The sequence below is a fragment of the Trichosurus vulpecula genome, chromosome 9, assembly GCF_011100635.1.
Source record: "Trichosurus vulpecula isolate mTriVul1 chromosome 9, mTriVul1.pri, whole genome shotgun sequence".
Lineage (NCBI taxonomy): Eukaryota > Metazoa > Chordata > Mammalia > Diprotodontia > Phalangeridae > Trichosurus > Trichosurus vulpecula.
In genome coordinates this window covers 39,786,703-39,804,225 of record NC_050581.1, presented here as the reverse complement: position 1 = coordinate 39,804,225, position 17,523 = coordinate 39,786,703, and the positions used below count along the sequence as shown (strand labels likewise).

Genomic DNA, 17,523 nt, shown 5'->3' with positions numbered 1-17,523 from the left:
AATAAAATCTGGTCAAGAAATAGGCAGTTCTATATATATATGGAAAGGAAACATCCAATCTTCTCAGATAAAAATTCAAAAGTATTTAAGAGAAATACTTTTACCGAAGAATTTAAAAGAAATCAAAAACAAGTAAGTATGAGCATGTACAGATTAGGAGAAATAAAATCTTCAATCTCAAGGAATCTCTATCTAGAAGCATCAACTGAAAAGAAGGGAAGAATATAGAACAACAGGGCGTATAGATATATGCATACAACATATGCATATTACTATTCTTTTTTATTTATAATAATAGAAGAGGGAAAAAAGCAGACTCTGGAGAGGGAAGAGAGGCAGTTTCCAAGAGTAAAGGGAGAGAAGCTTCCTGAGAAAATAATCTTAAGTCCCTGAATCTTGTCAGCAGATTTAGGGGCCCACCTTTCTACTAGAGCAGTTACCAAAAAGAAAAAAAAAGCCACAATTATCTAGTATGAAAAAAATATCATGAAAGCAGAAAAGTTAGGTTAGTAAAAATTTTTTTAAAAAGTGGAACTTAGAAAACTAAGCACCTGTAAGTTTCACAAGCACCTATAAGAAGTAAAGCTTAGAATGAGGTGTAGAGGACACATAAGAAGAGAGTTCTGGGTAAAGAAAATTAGCAAGAGGGTAAAGAAACAAAGTTTACTATTAAAAAAAAATACTGCACAATGGAAAAACTTTAACTGTTGGCAAACCTTCATTTATGTAACTAATATGTGCAAATAATGGCATGGCATAACTAGGAGAGGAAGACAGAATTGTCCACATGTTCACAGGCAACCTCTTGGAACAGTGAGTTCTCCATTAGTAGAGATGTTCAAATAGAGAATTTAATGAACACTTCTCAGAACTATTATAAAGTGAGTCCCCGCTTGAAAGCCCCTCCAAACTCTATGAATCTGATATATAAAGAACATTTTTAAATGCTCACCTAAAGTTGGAAAAAAATATTCTGCATTATTAAGTGTGTGAAAGCAAGTATTATCATAACTAATGCACTTCCCCAAAATGATTATTTAACTTAAAGACAAGGAATAGCATGCTCATTTCTGCAGACTAAGAACTTACGTTGGGTCAATTATCCTAAAGCATAAAAAGCAAGGATAAATATTCAGAATATTTTCTCTGATCTCTTTAGGTCCTTTATAGACCATACAAATATCCACTGGAGGAAATGGGGATAGGCTGAAGAAGCAAAACCTTAGAGTAGATATGACAGTTGTCTTCTAGGATTTGAAGAAGTTATCATGGGGAAGACCAATCAGATTTATTCTTTCTGACCCTAAAATGCAGAATTATGCTTGATTTCTAAGAAGAAAACTTCCTAAAATTAGAGCTATCCAAAAATGCCTGAGGAGGTAGTGGATTCCCCCACATTGGAGGTCTTCAAGTAGAGGCTGGATGACCTGTTGTCAGGAATGTAGAAGGAATTCTTGCTCAGGTAGAGATTGGACCAGACGGCCTCTGGGGTCCTTTCCAGCTCTTAGATGCTGTGATTCTGTGAAAATAATATACGGAACTTTGCTTTTTGGTTCCTAATTCCATTTTAAACTGGTCACAAATTCTACAAATAGTAGGGTTTGATCTTTTTCACATAGTGGCCTGGTGGAAAGGTAGTATCCTCTTATGGTTTACTCTATGCCAAAAGGTACCCAAACCATCCAATTATAATGTCCTCTAACAGTGATCTGTGACTTCAAGGCAGAAGTAATCACTTTTTCCTTATTTGAAGGTCTGAACATTAATGAAGATATGTGAAGATTCTATCAACATTTTTTGTTTGTTTGTTTATTGCTCATTTTCAGAGAAAACTGTAATAAAGGATGCCATTTGCTTTCCCAAAAGCCAGTTGTCTCTCTGTCGATTCTACAGAGAACTCATGATGCTAAATTTGTACCAGTACAATCATCCCCAGAGCAACAATCCAAGGTCATGAGTGTAAGATCAAGCAGAAGAACCTAAGCCAGGGGTGGGGAACCTGTAGCCCTGAGGACACATGTGGCCCTCTAGGTCCTGAAGTTCAGCCCTCTGATGGAACTTGAGACCAGTCTGTTTGGATTCGGTCAAGAGCCGAACTTGAGACCTTAGAGGGCCACATGTGGCCTTGAGGCCACAGGTTCCCTACCCCTGAGTAAGCTATGTAAAAAACAAGAGTTCTTATTCAAAATTGAAATAAAAATATCTCATAATTAGTCCCAAAATGTATTTTTAAAAAATTTCTCCTTGGGGAAAAAGAGAAGTATTATTTCATTCTAGTAATAATCCTTCCAATTGAAAGACAGATTTCACTCCACTAAAAAAACCCTTAGTAACTTTTCTTTAAAATATTTGTGTATATGTGTGTTTATTTTATACACACATACATATACATATATATGTATATATATATACATATATATATATATACATGGTGGTTAGGGAAATACTTACACTATAATGTTTCTTTAAATTTTCTATCAGATGATCAAAATTCTATTCAAGTAAATTTTGGAATAATCAAAAATTCACTGAAAAAAATTCACTACTCCACAAAAACATCTTATGTCAAAATTCTATTTACAATTCAGAAAAGAATTTTGATAATCAGATTGTAAACTCAACCTAATAGTTTGTAAAAGTCAAGTTCTGACATTTCTGTCATACTATCAATAATAAAGGTGACTAAGAATTTAGGTGCTCTTTTGATGATGCATTAGACAGAAATGACTATAACCTGATACTCAGAAGTGTTGACAGTAGAAAAAACTTTATTTTTTATCAGAAAACTAAGCAGCTATGACTCATAAGTCAGAATGAATGAGAATATAAACTCTTACCTTGTGCATTTGGTGCATTCCTTCCTGTGGGAAATCAGTGGGCCCCATTGTTGGCATTGAATGTGGAACACTGGGTGGTCCAGGACTTGGTCCCATCATGCTGTGCACTGAACCTGGGGATGGCCCTGGTCCTGGGCTGGGTCCAAGAATTGGTCCAGGGGAGGGTCCTGGCCCTGGTGAAGGCCCAGGGTGGGGCATTGCACCAGGATCTGTTGGCGTGGACATCTATTCTTTCTCTTCTAGTCAACTGAGCAGCACTAATTTGGACAAAGAGAAAAAAAACAAATTTAACACATGAAATTAGGATCCATGGAGTAGTAGTAATAAGTGCTAGTAGTAGTAAGTAGTAGTAAGGACTAGATTTGATAATGCTGAAGTGGTCTTGTTGTCCTTTTAATGAACATTTCACAGAACTGACCTATCTGTGCTAGACAGTTCAAAAAGTAGTATCTTCATCATCTGAGTTACTCTTTTATAATGACTACTGGTAGAAAAAAAATTCTAAATTATTTCTAGAAAATTATGAATCATCTAGGATATAGAAAATACTCCCTGTGGGAGAAAAAAATCAAATTTAACACTTCAGCAGAAAACTAAAGAGATGATAAATTGTTATTGTTTATTAGTGTAGTCCTCAGAAGTTTCTACTTTACTCATCAGCCTTTGGTCATAAGAGCCATTTGTTTAAAAAAAAAATTACAAAGGCAATTCCCTTCCCCCTTTAGTCTTTGGGCATATTTACAAGAGTCATTAAAACTAAGCAGGGCCTAGCCATTACAACTTATGACCATAAACAGACAATATCAAACCAAAATCAATTTTCACAAGCGTATGGTAATTTTAAATTTTTATTAAAAGTTCCAGGATGGAACTTCTCCAGAAAGGAAATGAGGGAAGGGGGAAGATTAGTCCAATATTATAGCTAGAGTTACAAATATAGAAATACCAGCCTAATCACAGGTATCCACATTTGCCCTTTGCCAGATCTGAGGAAGAATAAAAGGGTAGCTGAGAAGTGTTTATGTGGATGACAAATGACTGAAGGGCTCATTCATTGTTTTTTGTTTGCTTGGTTGGAGGGGTGTAGGGGGTTGGGGCGTTCAGTTAAAAGAAGGGAACAGCCTCACAACCATTCACTAGTCTTGGGCCCTACATATGATGATAGGCCTTTGCCATCAGTGTCAACCACCAGCTACCACGTTCCTGCTCTGATACAATGCAGTAGGAGCAGAATCCTCAGGCCCATGTTGCGAGGCTGCCTTAGGCCAGTGAATGCTTTTTGTCAGTTTAGTAAATAAACTGTCTTGGATGTAGTCCAAGTTGGACTTGCCTTATACTGAGTTGACTCTATATATAGACATCATAATAACATCTTGGAGACACGCACTAGGACACACTGGGCCTATTCTCCACAGATTTATCACAAAATACCACTTTAAAGAAGGCCAAAAGGAACATCCTAGATTATATAATCCACTCAGTATCCATACCTATTTACTGACAAACCCAGGAGTAGATTCCTAAATTGCTGTCTTCTAGGACAGTGTTTCTTCCACTAATCACAATGGAGTAAAGGAGAAGCAAGAAGTACAAGCTGCCTTCTCTGGGACACTGCTTTGTTTCCCACTAAAACATGGACGACATTTTGAGGGTGACATATTTGATTGGAGGTATTTTGACTTTTGAAAATAAAAACCAGAACGTATCTGAAATACGTCAATATAATGCATTCTTAGCAGAAGTGTTGTTTTGTTTTGTTTTAAATAGAGAAATGAATGTAGGGCACTTGACAAATAAACTGGATGGGAAAAGTGATATCAAAAGCCAAAAAGGTTGGAAGGAAGGAGTAATAAAAGACTGCTCTGGAATGAATAAAAGTGGGAAATCACCAGAAGGGGTTTTGTTGCTAGAAAATGGGACTGATAAAACAAGTGAAGTGGTTTCTAAAACAACAGGAGAGCCTAGAGAGTGAATTATAGCTCTGAAATCACTAGAGAGCCAACTCTTACTATTTATTCTATGTGATTAACAAAACAAACGGAAGTAACTTCTTTTGTAACCCTCCCCCCACCCCTCCTCTCTCTCTCTCTCTCTCTCTCTCTCTCTCTCTCTCTCTCTCTCTCTCTCTTTCACACACACACACACACACACACACACAAATACACTTTTCCAGTCAGCATTTTTAATTTAGAAGGCTGATGTCAATGGAGTGGTATTATAAGTTATACTGTTCTTTCATGGATATCAGTAAACTAATATGCCCTTTACTTTTAAGTGAATGAAAGGAAACTTTATTTCCTGTGATAGTTTACCTAGAAATCTGTTTCAGTAGATGTTACTAGTATGATCTAATGAGTTTGAAAAATAAAGCTACAAGAACTTGTTTCATAATCCCAATATTTCTACTTTTTATAGGCGCTTTTAAAAAAAATTACTATTTCCCCCCATAATACTTTATGCGAATTGCAACACTTCCATTTTGGAGTCTTTAAGGATTTGATAAATGTTAATACTCATGATGATTTTTATGGGACCAACTACTAAAAACTTAACAGGAAAACTTCTTAGAAGGCAAATCAAGAATAATGAACATATGAATGGATCCTAAAGATTGAAACATATCATGCAGGATGATTTTTTTAAGGCAGAAAGATAGCTACTAAAATCAAATTAGTCAGAGAGAGAGAGACACAGAGAGAGAGGGAGAGGGGGAGGGAGAGAGAGACAGAGACAGAGACAGAGAGAGAGGAGGGGGGGAGAGGGAGAGAGACAGAGAGAGAAAGAGATATCAAGGTCTTTCTCAGAGCATTTGGACATTTTAAAAACTTCGATTAACCCTCAGACCATCTCCCAGAAGACCAGTTTCCTGAGTGACAGAGCACGACTCTATTCCATCACTGGCATAGTAAAAAAAGAAGCATTGGATTTGAAGACGAAAGACTTGAGCTAGAATTCCAGTTATGTCACTTAACTAGTTATGTGAATCTGGACAAGTTGCTTGCCTCCTCTCCCTACTTCTGCAAATGTAAATCTATAAAATGTAGATCTGTATAAAATGTCTTTCTTGATTTAATGTGACTCTTGACAAGGCCATTCTACTTTAATTACTTTTCAACCACTTTTAAAGACGAAAATGAGAGAAATAAATGATTAACCACACTCTAGACAGATAAACTCAAGTATAGGTTAAAAGGGCGTCAAAGACTGGAACCTAGCACCAGTTCACTCCTCTAAGCAATGACTCAATTCCCTTACACAGCTTTTCAGTTATCTTTGAGACAATGTAGTTGCAGAACTAGATGATTCAGAAGATGTTAATCAATACAGAGCTTATTCACTCTCTTCGATAAAAACACCCTTCTTTTTCTCCCTAGTTCATTTTGTTTTCTACACAGTTTATTAGTAATTCATCCAATAAGTGACATCTCAAAATCTGCCTCTCTTTTTCTATGTCTTTGTCTCTTTCTCACACACAAACACACATGTACAATATTAGTCTTATTCTTGCAGCAAAGGAGAATAGAGGATAAGGAGTATACGGAACAAAATAAAGATTTGGCATACCTATCAGAACTATTTTTTGTATTTGCTTCTGTTGAACTTAAATCGGTACTGCTCAAGCTATATCTTTGTATAAAAGACTTAACTTATTCACTGGACATTAGACTTGTCCCATTCCACATTATGATATATTTAGTACATAAAAGTAAAGTTTTCAAATGATTTTATTAATTTTCTATAAACACAAATACTCATCTTTTCCTAACTTGTATCTGTTCTCATTGTAGAAAAGTTTATAAACTTTTTAAAAACACAACATACCTTAAAATTTTTTGAATTAAAAATGTTATTAATTATTAATTTTTTTCATCTATACCTGAATGAGAGGTGATAATATGACTTCTCTGATGGTGAGCTAATCCAAACAAAAGGAAACAACAAACCACCTGAAGGGCTAACTGGGGCAGCTAGATGGTACAGTGGATAGAGTGCCAAGCCTGGAGTCAGGAAGGCTCATTTTCTTTCCTGAGTTCAAATCTGGCCTCAGACACTTACTAACTGGATGACCCTGGTCACGTCACTTAACCCTGCTGGACTCAGTTTCTTCATCTGAAAAATGAACTGGAGAAGGAAATGGCAAACCCCTCCAGCATCTCTGCCAAGAAAACCCCAAATGGGGTCATGAAGAGTCAGACACAACTGAACAACAACAAAGGGGCTAATTAGTTCCCCACATATAGCACTACCTCAAAATGAACCTTGCCAGAAAACAAGATTTATCTTCCTCGAGATGCCTGCAATGCAATTCAGGCTTTGCCAACATAAGGATCTCTTGAGAACCAACCAAGTATCCAGAAAAATAAAAAAGGCAGCTTGAAATGAGGCATTTAAAAGAGTACCCTGAATGCTAGAAAAGGAAGCACTCAAGGCACACTTTAGTAGAGTGTCCCTCTATCACAAGACTCAAGCCCCCTCTGTGGATCTTGGGGAATACTAAGTTATCAAGTTATATGAGCATCCTAACACTACTAAAACCGGATTAGTCCATTTGTAGTAATTTGTAATTTATAGAAAGTACAATAAATGGCTCCACAGAAGAGCATCCTCAGATGTAATATCTCACGTATTAATTACCTGAATTCAAACTTGCCCTTTAGAAATGATGTTAAAGTTTCTTCCTGGGACATACTCTTTTAAAACTTACTTTGACCACTTGAAAAAATTGAGTGACACCAGTTATATCTCTACGTAGTAAGAAGCTTACAAGTATACATTAAACCTATGTAAGTGATTTCAGAAAATAAAACTTTTCCCCCAATGGGATCTTAATTGCTGAAGTTGTAAAAATCTATTACTCTATGCAAAATGAACTTATGAGATAGGAAGGACATGTACTATTTCTATGTCTTCCACTGATAACTAAAAATCAAGGCCTTTAAGCTAACTTCTATTAACCAATAAATCTTATCAATGTTAATGGAGCAAGTCCTGATTACCTTTATACTTAGACTACTACTCTGGCCTCCAAAGCAGTATTTCTGCCCCCAAGAACTCTTCCCCTAGCCATTCATGTCCCATACAACTCCTGGGCACCCATCATGTAAAAGGCTTCTAGGGTAATGAAACCAAACACTGCCTTTCGTCACTGATGTCACTATATTGCTAGAAAGCCATCAATGGTATTTGGAACTTTTTGAGGTTTTAAGAATGAATGTTAAAAATTGTTTTTGTATGTAACTGCAGAAAAATAAAATACTAAATAAGAAAAGAAAAGAAAAAGAAAACCATTGACAGAGACCCAGTCTTGATCAGGTAAATGACAAACTTCTCAGCCCATCATTTCCGCATTGAAGTCTTTCTCTGGGTTCCTCATCATGGCACGGAAGTGATTCTGGATTCTCAATGGATATGCCAGTAGAATGCAAACCTTTCAGATTCTACCAAGCTCCTAAGACTGCAAATACAGACCTAGTATTAGCTATCAGCAGAATGAACCTACCTCAGTTCCAAGAGGTCCATCACCTCCAGATAGTTTAGGGGATGGGCCAAAGCAACTCATGATGAAGACCATTTGTAAAGGAATAGAAAGGTTCTTATCTGCATTAGTAGATGAAATCTTTATACCCGTGATCAAATATTTTTGAAGTGTAGAAATAAACCTAGTATCAAAGGTTACAATCTAACCTAATCCAACCTCACCTGCCCCCCATCAGTAACTAAAGCCTTTTGCTCCAATCAGACTGGTCTACTCTGCATATATCTTACTCAATCTTGCCTCCTCATCTTTTCTCTTGCTGATCACCCACTGTGTAATGTCATCTCCTGATCCACTCCTATCCATCAAGGTCCATTTCAAGGTCCACCTACTCCATAAACCTTTCCTAGACTCATGCTAGAACACAGTGAGCTCTCTAGCTTTCTATCCTTTGAATTACTTATTGCTTATACCATCCATTTGTCACTCAGTCAGCCAATAAACATTTGTTAAGTACCTACTATGTTCCAGGAACTGTACTGAGCTCTGGGGACACAAAGACAAAAGACAGCCCCAGCTCTCAAGGAGCTCATAACCCTTAAACATTTATTGCCTTGTCCTCTCTTTTCATGTATGCACGTATGTCTTTTCCTCTCAGACTGTCTGGTCTTTATGGAGAGGGTCTGTGACTTAAAAGTCTTAATCCCACAATGTCCAGCATAGCACTATATCCTCAAAATCGATTTTGTTGATTTGTTGATTAAGTGTTTCCTATGTGCCAGGCATAATGCTAGGCATAGAAACAATGAATGAAACAACCCCAATTAGCAAGGACCTTACATGAATACTGGCTGAGATAGCAATACTAAGGATATCTTGTAGGGTCTCATGAAGCTTCTCAGTAGTTTTTGAGGGGGGAGGTAAGGCAAAGCAATTGCCCAAGGTCTCACAGCTAGTAAGTATCAAGCATCTGAGGCAAGATTTGTACTCAGGTCTTCCTGACTCCAGGGCCAGTGCTCTAGATGCCCCAAGCTTCTCAGTTTTTAAGAATGATAAATAAAGTGCATTGTAAATATAATACAAATGGACACTACCCTACAAAGTCTTTATAGAACATAGTTTCGAATAGCAATTGATCATAGTCAGAATGGATCACATCTCCACATTGAGAATTTGTCACAAATAAGGGAAATATAATCTAGATGTAAACAGATGTGGAATTTCACTTAGAAATGCCCGACACATCACTGTCACAGTACAAACCAAAATACTAAGTCATTCTTCCTAGAAGTTAGAAGAAGAAAAAAAAGTTATTACCTTAAAAACAATAAATTAGTAAAACTCTGTTCTTGAATTAGAAGGTAACCTATTGTTAAAAAAAAAATCATAGTGACACTTTCATTTCTCTGAGCTTGGTTAGTTCCATTTGCCAATTTCCACAAGGACCAGACCATTTTCAAAAAGATCAGTTGTCATTATAACATGCTAGCATCTGTACTGATAGTTCACAGTGGTTGTTTCAATTTGAATCTAAATTGGATATTTTACACATATTTCAAAGAATATAATTAAAACTGCCCTCGTTTTACTCCCCCAATGTAAAGACATGAAAAAGATACAAAAGAAAATTAGGAGATACTTTGTCAGTATGAGGCAAAAAGGGGGCAAGGGGTAGGGAGTCCACCATAATAAACACATTTTTGGCAAATACATTAAAGTTAATGAAAAATTACAATCCACATTAAGCCTACATTGTATTACTAATGTATCATAAAATCTAAAAAGTTCAGTTACATCACTTATCTCAAAATCTTACTCAATAAGAATCATTTATCTTATGTGATATTTTGTCACAAATTCCAAATTACAGTATTAATTAAGAAACGTTTATATGCCAATCCAGCCAAGCTAGCACCCTTGCTCCCTCTTTTCTTCACTGCTACCCTGTTACTCTCAGTATTATCTGATTTCCTTGCTACTGGTTGACAAATGTCTTTATAGCTTCATCTTAAAAAAACTTTTATTGTTTAAAAGCTTTTCATAATGCACCTTGAGCTCTTTAGAGGAAAAGGCAATATATTAATATGGAAAATAAATAATAAACATATAGTAGAAGTAAAACAGCTATAAAGTTTTCAAATATCTACCTACATGGCTACATTTAACTTGATGGTAAGTATCTTAGGTGAATGCATTTGCTATTACTCTTCATTATCTAACAGAACCAACAACTCAGCTGCACTACTTGGGTAAATAAATGAACAAAAACTCTGTAAGGAAAAATACAAAAATACGATAGACCTTTCCAGATAGAGTACTAAATTAACTTACCACTAAGACTGCATTTGGAACACATTAGTGCTAAACTATACATACCATCTGTACTTTCCACTCAACTATATAAAGAGTACAGATTTTTAGTAAAGTACATGGCTTTACTAACTAACAAGAGATTAAATTTCTATGACAAACTTTTCTAAAGAAAAGTTGGTCAGTCCTTTTTTTAGTCAAAATCACTCCATTTACAAAACATAACCCGTATTTAATGGAAAAGGAGTAGAGAGATCAATTTAGTAATGAATTAGTGAAAAGAAAAGAGAGAAAACAGAAGAGGTCTACAAATAAAACACTTCCCCTGGGGGAAGAATCTTCAAACTCCAGGGAAGGAGGGAAAAACTGTTGAGAGAAAATATGACTTTCATGCATAGTAAAGCTTCTGAGACCATTCATTTTAAGCAACTAATTGCCCCTGACTCTTTCAAAAAATCATTTTTATCAGGCACACAGATTCGAAACTACTAGTGGTTAAATCAGGTCTCAACCTCCAGCAACTATCTCTCCCTGTAGTTGCTTGTGCTGGGAAGTAACTTTAACAGCATAGTTGTGATAATTCAACCATTTTCATGACAGCATGTCAAGATGTCATAAATAGTGATTTATTCTTTCTCCAGAATATCAATAAGCCACTTCCCTAGAAGGGTATAAGAAGGTAAGAACTCATACATGCAAATGTCTTCTAAAAGAACTGTAAGAACCTACACATACAAGACAATATCATTTCTATAGCTTGTTTTCTATTTTTATGGTCTTGTTCCAGTGGGCAAGGCCCCAGAAGTTAACATGTTGACATTATAATAGATTCAGAATGAAAATAATCTAATAGAAGAACATAAAATGTGAATGATAATATTATCTACAGTTTCCAATGTCAAATGTGAAGCCAATAAAAAGTTCTGAATCAATATCTACAAATTTGTTATTTTTTCCCTTCTATTCCCTTTCAGGAATATATTAATTACAATTCCTGAAATAACAATGTAAACTGCTCACTGGAGCAGATTTTTCTTGTCAATCTCAAGCCTCAGGTGTTGGTCAAAGTACTTTACAGACCAGACAAGAAATGCACACAAACCATTTTAGAAATGAACAAAAGGAGATCTAAGGCTGCTTTGAACACTCTGGTGGTGCATATTTTCTATGAAACACCACAGTGATGCTGGTCTTGAAGCTCAGACATAACTCATGAGAGAAATACAGCATTTAATGAAGCATTCAACGCTCACCTCTGCCAGCCCTTCCTGTGTTATATGATACACTTAACTCTGACTTTATTTTAAAATGTTCATTACCACTATGGTTCTGCCTGATGCCTCTGACAAGGTAGATGGGTTCTATGATCTAATAGGTCTTTTCATTCTCTCACAATTCTGATAGGTATTACTTGGACATAAAAACTGTCTTTAATCCCCTTTGAGTAGGGCACTTTTGAGTGACAAAGAAGCTAGAAGGAAGAAAGTCAGGGAGGAATAATAAAGCAATTAGGTTCCCAAAGGGAAAGTGTGCCTCAATTTGCATGACAATGCTCCAAGTCACACAACCAAAACTGCCACACCTCTTAACATATAACCTAGTAGACTAGAAGGTAGCTTAGAAATCTAACCCTGACACTCAGGTCACCAGACACCAGGGGTTAGTTGCCCCAAACAGCAGGGAAATATTTTTGAAAAGATAATCAGCAAATGTGGCAGGCGCGTAATAAAAGTTTGTTAAATTTGCTGAACTGAAATTGCATGGCTGTCAACAGTTTCAGATTAACGGCCATTGCCCAAGAAACTATTTACTCTTTCTGTTAGGACAGGGTAGCCCTTGCAACAACTGACGGGTTGATTCTCACAGGCAAACATCAAATCACGAATAGAAATCTTTTGAAATGGAAACCTTTAAGGATTTAACTCTGCAATTGGTAAATAAAGCTCCAAGGTCTAATTTAAGGTAGTCACTGCAGAAACAAATCTCTTTCCTTTATAGTTTTCGACTATTGCTTTTATTTTGCCCACTGGTTTTGTGCTTTAGAGTGCAAGCCAATAAGGTAACTTTGGGACATAAGATAAAGACCCAGGCCATTTAGCAAGAAGAAAGAAAAGAAAAACACTTCAAAACTCTGCTAAAAAAAAGTTCTATAAACAAAAGGAAGAAGAACGACACCCGCAAGAGTTTTGTATCCATTTGCTATTAAAGTTACATAACCTACGGTACCCACATTCTAAAAGGAAAAGAGCTCTACACAGCACTGCACTGTATCTCCTCCTCCTCCTCGTCCTCCTCCTCCTCGTCCTCCTCCACCCTGGTAGCTGCTCAGAAAAATCAAAACGCTTGGAAGACAAAGTGGGCAACTTTAAATATTTATTTTATTCCTAGAGTAAATCCTGCGAGAGTTCCAGGCGTATTTAGGCCCGAAGTTTGAATCTACAACAGCCCTGGGGCAAAGTAAAGCCATAAATGTACAAACGCCAGGAGGAGAGAATGACAAGCAGCCGCAGCAATCTCGTTGAGCAGAGCCATATTTTCTTCCCCCTTTCCTCTTGTTGGAAAGTTTTCCACCTAATCGATTCTACTAGAAGCAAGCCCATTTTCTTATCTTACTTTGCAGGGGGGGGGGGGGGGGGATGAATGGGGCGGGGAGAGGAGAAGAGAAAGAGGAGGCGGAGGAGGTGAAGAACAACCTCTCTCAACCTCAGAGACGTTTGGCGCAGGCAGGCAGGCGAACTGACCCGCGCACAGACGGACAGACAGACCCCTTACCTGGAGCGAGGAGCAGAGCACAAAGCGAAGCCGACGTGCCTGGGTGCTAGGCGGTGGTTATTATCCGAACCAGCCGGGCCGGCAGAGAGCATATTTCCAGAGAGCGCTAGGCCTGTCTCTCTCCAGCTTCTTCTTCCTCTTCCCTCGCTCTCATGTCATACAGATCAAACATGTCTGTGTGTGTATATGTGTGTATGTGCGTGTATGTTTCGCTGCTGTGACTTCCTGATTCTCCGAGGGTTTCACATACACACACACACACACACACACACACCCCAAAACCACCACCACCACCACCAAACCTCGCCTCTTCCTCTCCAGGCACAGGCTAGGGAGGGAGGAAGAGGAGGAGAAGGAGAAGGAGAGAGGAGGAGGGAGGCTGCTTTCCTCCTGCTGCTCCTGACTCGAGCGCGCGCGTACACACACACACACTCACACACACAACGCACGCGCGCATACACACACACGCACGCACACTCACACACACTTACGCCAACCTAGAGCAAACTAATACTAGCTGCAACCCGCCCCCCCCCCCCGGGGTCCTCCGCGGCTCTCTCCCTCCCCTCCACCTTAGTTATCTACCCTGCCAAACTTTTCTGCCTTAGACCTCTCCAAACTTCCCTCCCGGGGTCTGGATGCGGCAGACCCCCTCCCCCTCCAAAGCAACAGGGGCAAATTCCGTGCCGCCCCCCTCCCTGCCTTCTGATCACTAAAAACAAATGAAAACAGGAGGACCTCGGTCCATCTCATCTAGGTATTTGCACACTGGCTACAGCCAAGAAAAAGCTAGGGAAAAGACGCAAGAGGCAATTTCCCCGCATTTACCGGAAATAAACGAAGTCTTTGGGCCGGGAAGCGTTCAATGCACGGGGCAATCCATTTATCTTCCAAATGAAGCCAGACATACACAGATGCGTTGGATGCCAGGCACCGGGCATGCCCGAATGTCCGGCCCCGCTGTTCTGCACCCTGAAGGTGGCGGCGGCGACGGCCCGGGGAGTGGACAGGGCCAAGTCAGGGACAAGCTGGACAGGCTATTTGGGGAAGTGAATCGCGACACCTTTGCAGTTCGCGTGACTGTGTTTTGCAAGGCAACCAGAAGGAGGAGAGGAGCTCTGGGCGCTGGGGGGTGGGTGGAGGGAGGGGGGAGGAGGAGGGAAAGGGAGGGGGCAGAACCCAAACCAGATTCGATCAGAACCCAACAAAACTAAAAGACAAGGAACGAGAAGAGGCATCGGTGTTCAGGATACTCTGGACCCTCTCCTAACAGGCAGTAGATTTTCCCCCGCCCTCCAACTCTAAACCTTGCACTTGCGTGCCTGTGTGTATGTGTGTGTGTGTGTGTGTGTGTGTGTGAGAGAGAGAGAGAGAGAGAGAGAGAGAGAGAGAGAGAGAGAGAGAGAGAGAGAGAGTGTATGTGTGTAATGTTAGTGACAGTCAGACAGGGAGATTATCCGGATCATGGCCTCCTTGGCTCGGCTGGTTAACACAGCCGCTGCTGCTGCAGCAGCCACTCACTCTTAACAAGCTCCATTTCTGCCCTTCTCACTCACTTGATTTCCCCATCCCATCCGCACCCCGGCCGCTGACCCTGAAAGGGATAGCTAGCGGCACCCTCAGCTCCCACTGCCCTAGAAAAAGAAAGGGAGGGGGCAACCAGACCTCCTCCTTCTTCTCCTCGTCCTCCTCCTCCCTGTCCTCCTTCTTCTCCTTCTCCTCCTCCTCTCCTTCTCCCCACCTCCACCCGCCCAGCTGCTAAGCCCGGGCCGGACACACTCAACTTCAACATTCAACACTCGGTGGCAGCGGCGGCGGCAGCCAGGGCACCCAGGCTGTAGCTGCCGCCGCCCCATGCATGCCCCTTCCAGACACATGCACCAAACCAATTCCCCATTGCTCCTGCCAGGCAGGCACTGGGGTGGGCACTCATTGGTGCACAGAGAAGACAGGGGAAGAAGAGCACCGGTGCGATTCTCCTGCAACCCTCTGTTCGACCCTCCCTCCCTCCCCTGCCACCACCACCACCACCACCACCACTACCACGAGAAGCAGCAGCACCATACAAGTCCATGGGTCTGTCACCATTGGAGGAAAGGGGGGGAAAGGTAAAGGCTCTCGAGTCCAACGTACCGGCCAGGTTCCTGCCGCCGCCGTTAGCTGCTGCCGCCTCCGCAGCTTCCCACCTTCGCCGCCCCCGCCGCCGCCGCGGCGGAGCTGAGCCTCTGTTTCCCCGACTGTTGCTGCTTTCGATCTATTTCTGTCCCCGCCGCTGCCCGAGCTCTTGAAACAAGTCCCTGGGAGAAAGCAGCCAGGGGCTACCAGTGCTCTATGACAAGCTTTTGATTTTGCTCTCTCCTCCCCCTCCAACTGTTACTATGATGATTTCTTATTATGAACTGTCGCGTTTCCATCCTCCCTCCTTTCCCCTCCTCCTCCCCCTTCCCCTCCGAGATTTTTAATGGGAGGGGGGGAATGCAACCTTACCCATCTATGTGCGTTGTAGTGTGTGTGTGTGTGTGTGTGTGTGTGTGTGTGTGTGTGTGTGTGTTTTGCAACCTTGAGTTGGCTGCGCATCGGTGACTTGGTAGCCAGGTACAGGATTGTGTGTCTGGTTTTTGTTCTTGTCCCCATTAAGTAGTCATGATTACTGTTGTTATTAGAACCCAATTCTCTTGGAAACTTTCCCTCCTCCCCTCTTCTATAACCACCCAGGTGCTGTGTTGTCTGCTCCTTATTCACCTGAGACCGGTGAGGAATGTTGTTGTTTTGTTTGTTTGGCTGCTCCCTCGCTTCTTCGCTTGTTTTGGTCTCTGTGCATGTACAATCAATAATAATTATGATGATAATGAATAAATCCTGGTGAAGGCTGAGTGTGCACGGGAGGTGGTTGTGCGACAGCAGCTGCTGCAGGAGCAGGGGTGGTGGGGGGGGGATGGGGAGAAGGAGTTGTAAGTTATATTTACCTTGCTTGTGAAGAGTGTGCTGGATGGATCTTCTCCCTCTCTGAGTCACCCAGAGTACAGAAACAGAGCTAGAGAGAGGACTAGATTATGAATATGACTTCATTGATGACAGCCTTCCCCTCCTCTTCCTAAACTCGGGCCCCTCCTTCTTACTCCTCGCTAGGCCCACCCCCCTGACGCTAGAGGCTCCGGAAGCTGCTCTCCAGTTGGCTGGGCACGGCGAGAATTCCTGCCCACCCCTGCCGGGGTTGGTGGGTCTGCGCTGTCACTCGGCCCCCTTGGCTACTCCGGGAGTACCGGGAGGAGGGGGTGCTGGTGTGGAAGAATGTGCCTTGAGAGACAGGTCTACTGTATGCGCGTATGCATGTGTGCCTGTAAAGGCTCCAGCCTTCGCTCCCTGTTTGTACATGGAACCACAGAAACTGCGCAGGACAGACCAAGCCCGAGTTGGCTTGTGAATGTGCGTGGTTTACTGCTGGCTTTTTCAACGATTGATTGTTGGGGTGTTTTTCCCCCTTTCCCTGGCTTTAAATTTTCCCCCCAAGCGACGTGTTGTTTGGGGAAGGAAGGCGCTGGAGGCGTACAGAAAAGGGAGGGTAGTAGTAGTAATAGCTTGTAGTAGTTTGGGGGGTATGGGAAGAAATTACTGGAATTTAATTGTGCCAGCGATTGCCAGGTTGAGCCTGGAAAGGGGGAAGGGAGGGGGGGGGAGGAGACAGATTCGGAGTTGCACCAAAGGCTGGTTGTTACAAGGAGGGGATGGCCATTGTCAAGGCTGCAGAAACTTCCTCCCTCTCTCGCCCCCCACCCCCACCCCTTTCTGAACTATAATTATAAATCTGCCTTTTTCCCGGAAGGGAGGAGGGTACAAAGAACATTGCAATCAAACCTGACTCTCCTTCCATTGAGTTGCTCCCTTCCAAATGTCACTGATCCCTCAAAGCTGCAATCAGGCTATGAAGCTTATGGAGAAATAGGGACCCCTCCGTTTACCCTGGGAATCAGAGACTGCTGTCTTACCTTTCTTCACCTATACTCCGTATGTTTAAATTTTTTTTTTAAATACACACCAGTTCTGAGGTGTGTGTGGGGGGGGGCGGTGAGTTGGGATGGGGAAAATAAGGAGTTGAGCCCTTGAGTCTGGTTTTGGTGAAAGCAAGGG

General features: G+C 41.0%; 1 protein-coding gene across 7 annotated transcripts in view; it reads right to left on the bottom strand.

Moving 5' to 3' along the window:
• SMARCA2 (SWI/SNF related, matrix associated, actin dependent regulator of chromatin, subfamily a, member 2) overlaps window positions 1-16,533 on the bottom strand; it is a 212,742-nt gene extending 196,209 nt beyond the window's left edge. Inside the window, exons 1-3 of one of the 7 annotated variants that reach the window (XM_036739114.1) lie at window positions 16,362-16,533; window positions 15,529-15,692; window positions 2,838-3,094 (exon numbers count right to left, since the gene is read on the bottom strand). In XM_036739114.1, coding sequence (XP_036595009.1) covers window positions 2,838-3,062 — 225 coding nt within the window. In that variant the 5' untranslated portion in view covers window positions 3,063-3,094; window positions 15,529-15,692; window positions 16,362-16,533. Of the gene's footprint in view, window positions 1-1,427; window positions 1,512-2,837; window positions 3,095-13,395; window positions 13,900-14,223; window positions 14,492-15,528; window positions 15,693-16,361 lie in introns of those variants that run through there. The other 6 variants (XM_036739118.1, XM_036739116.1, XM_036739119.1 and 3 more) reach the window with 6 other exon arrangements.
• Between the last annotated feature and the right edge of the window lie 990 nt (window positions 16,534-17,523).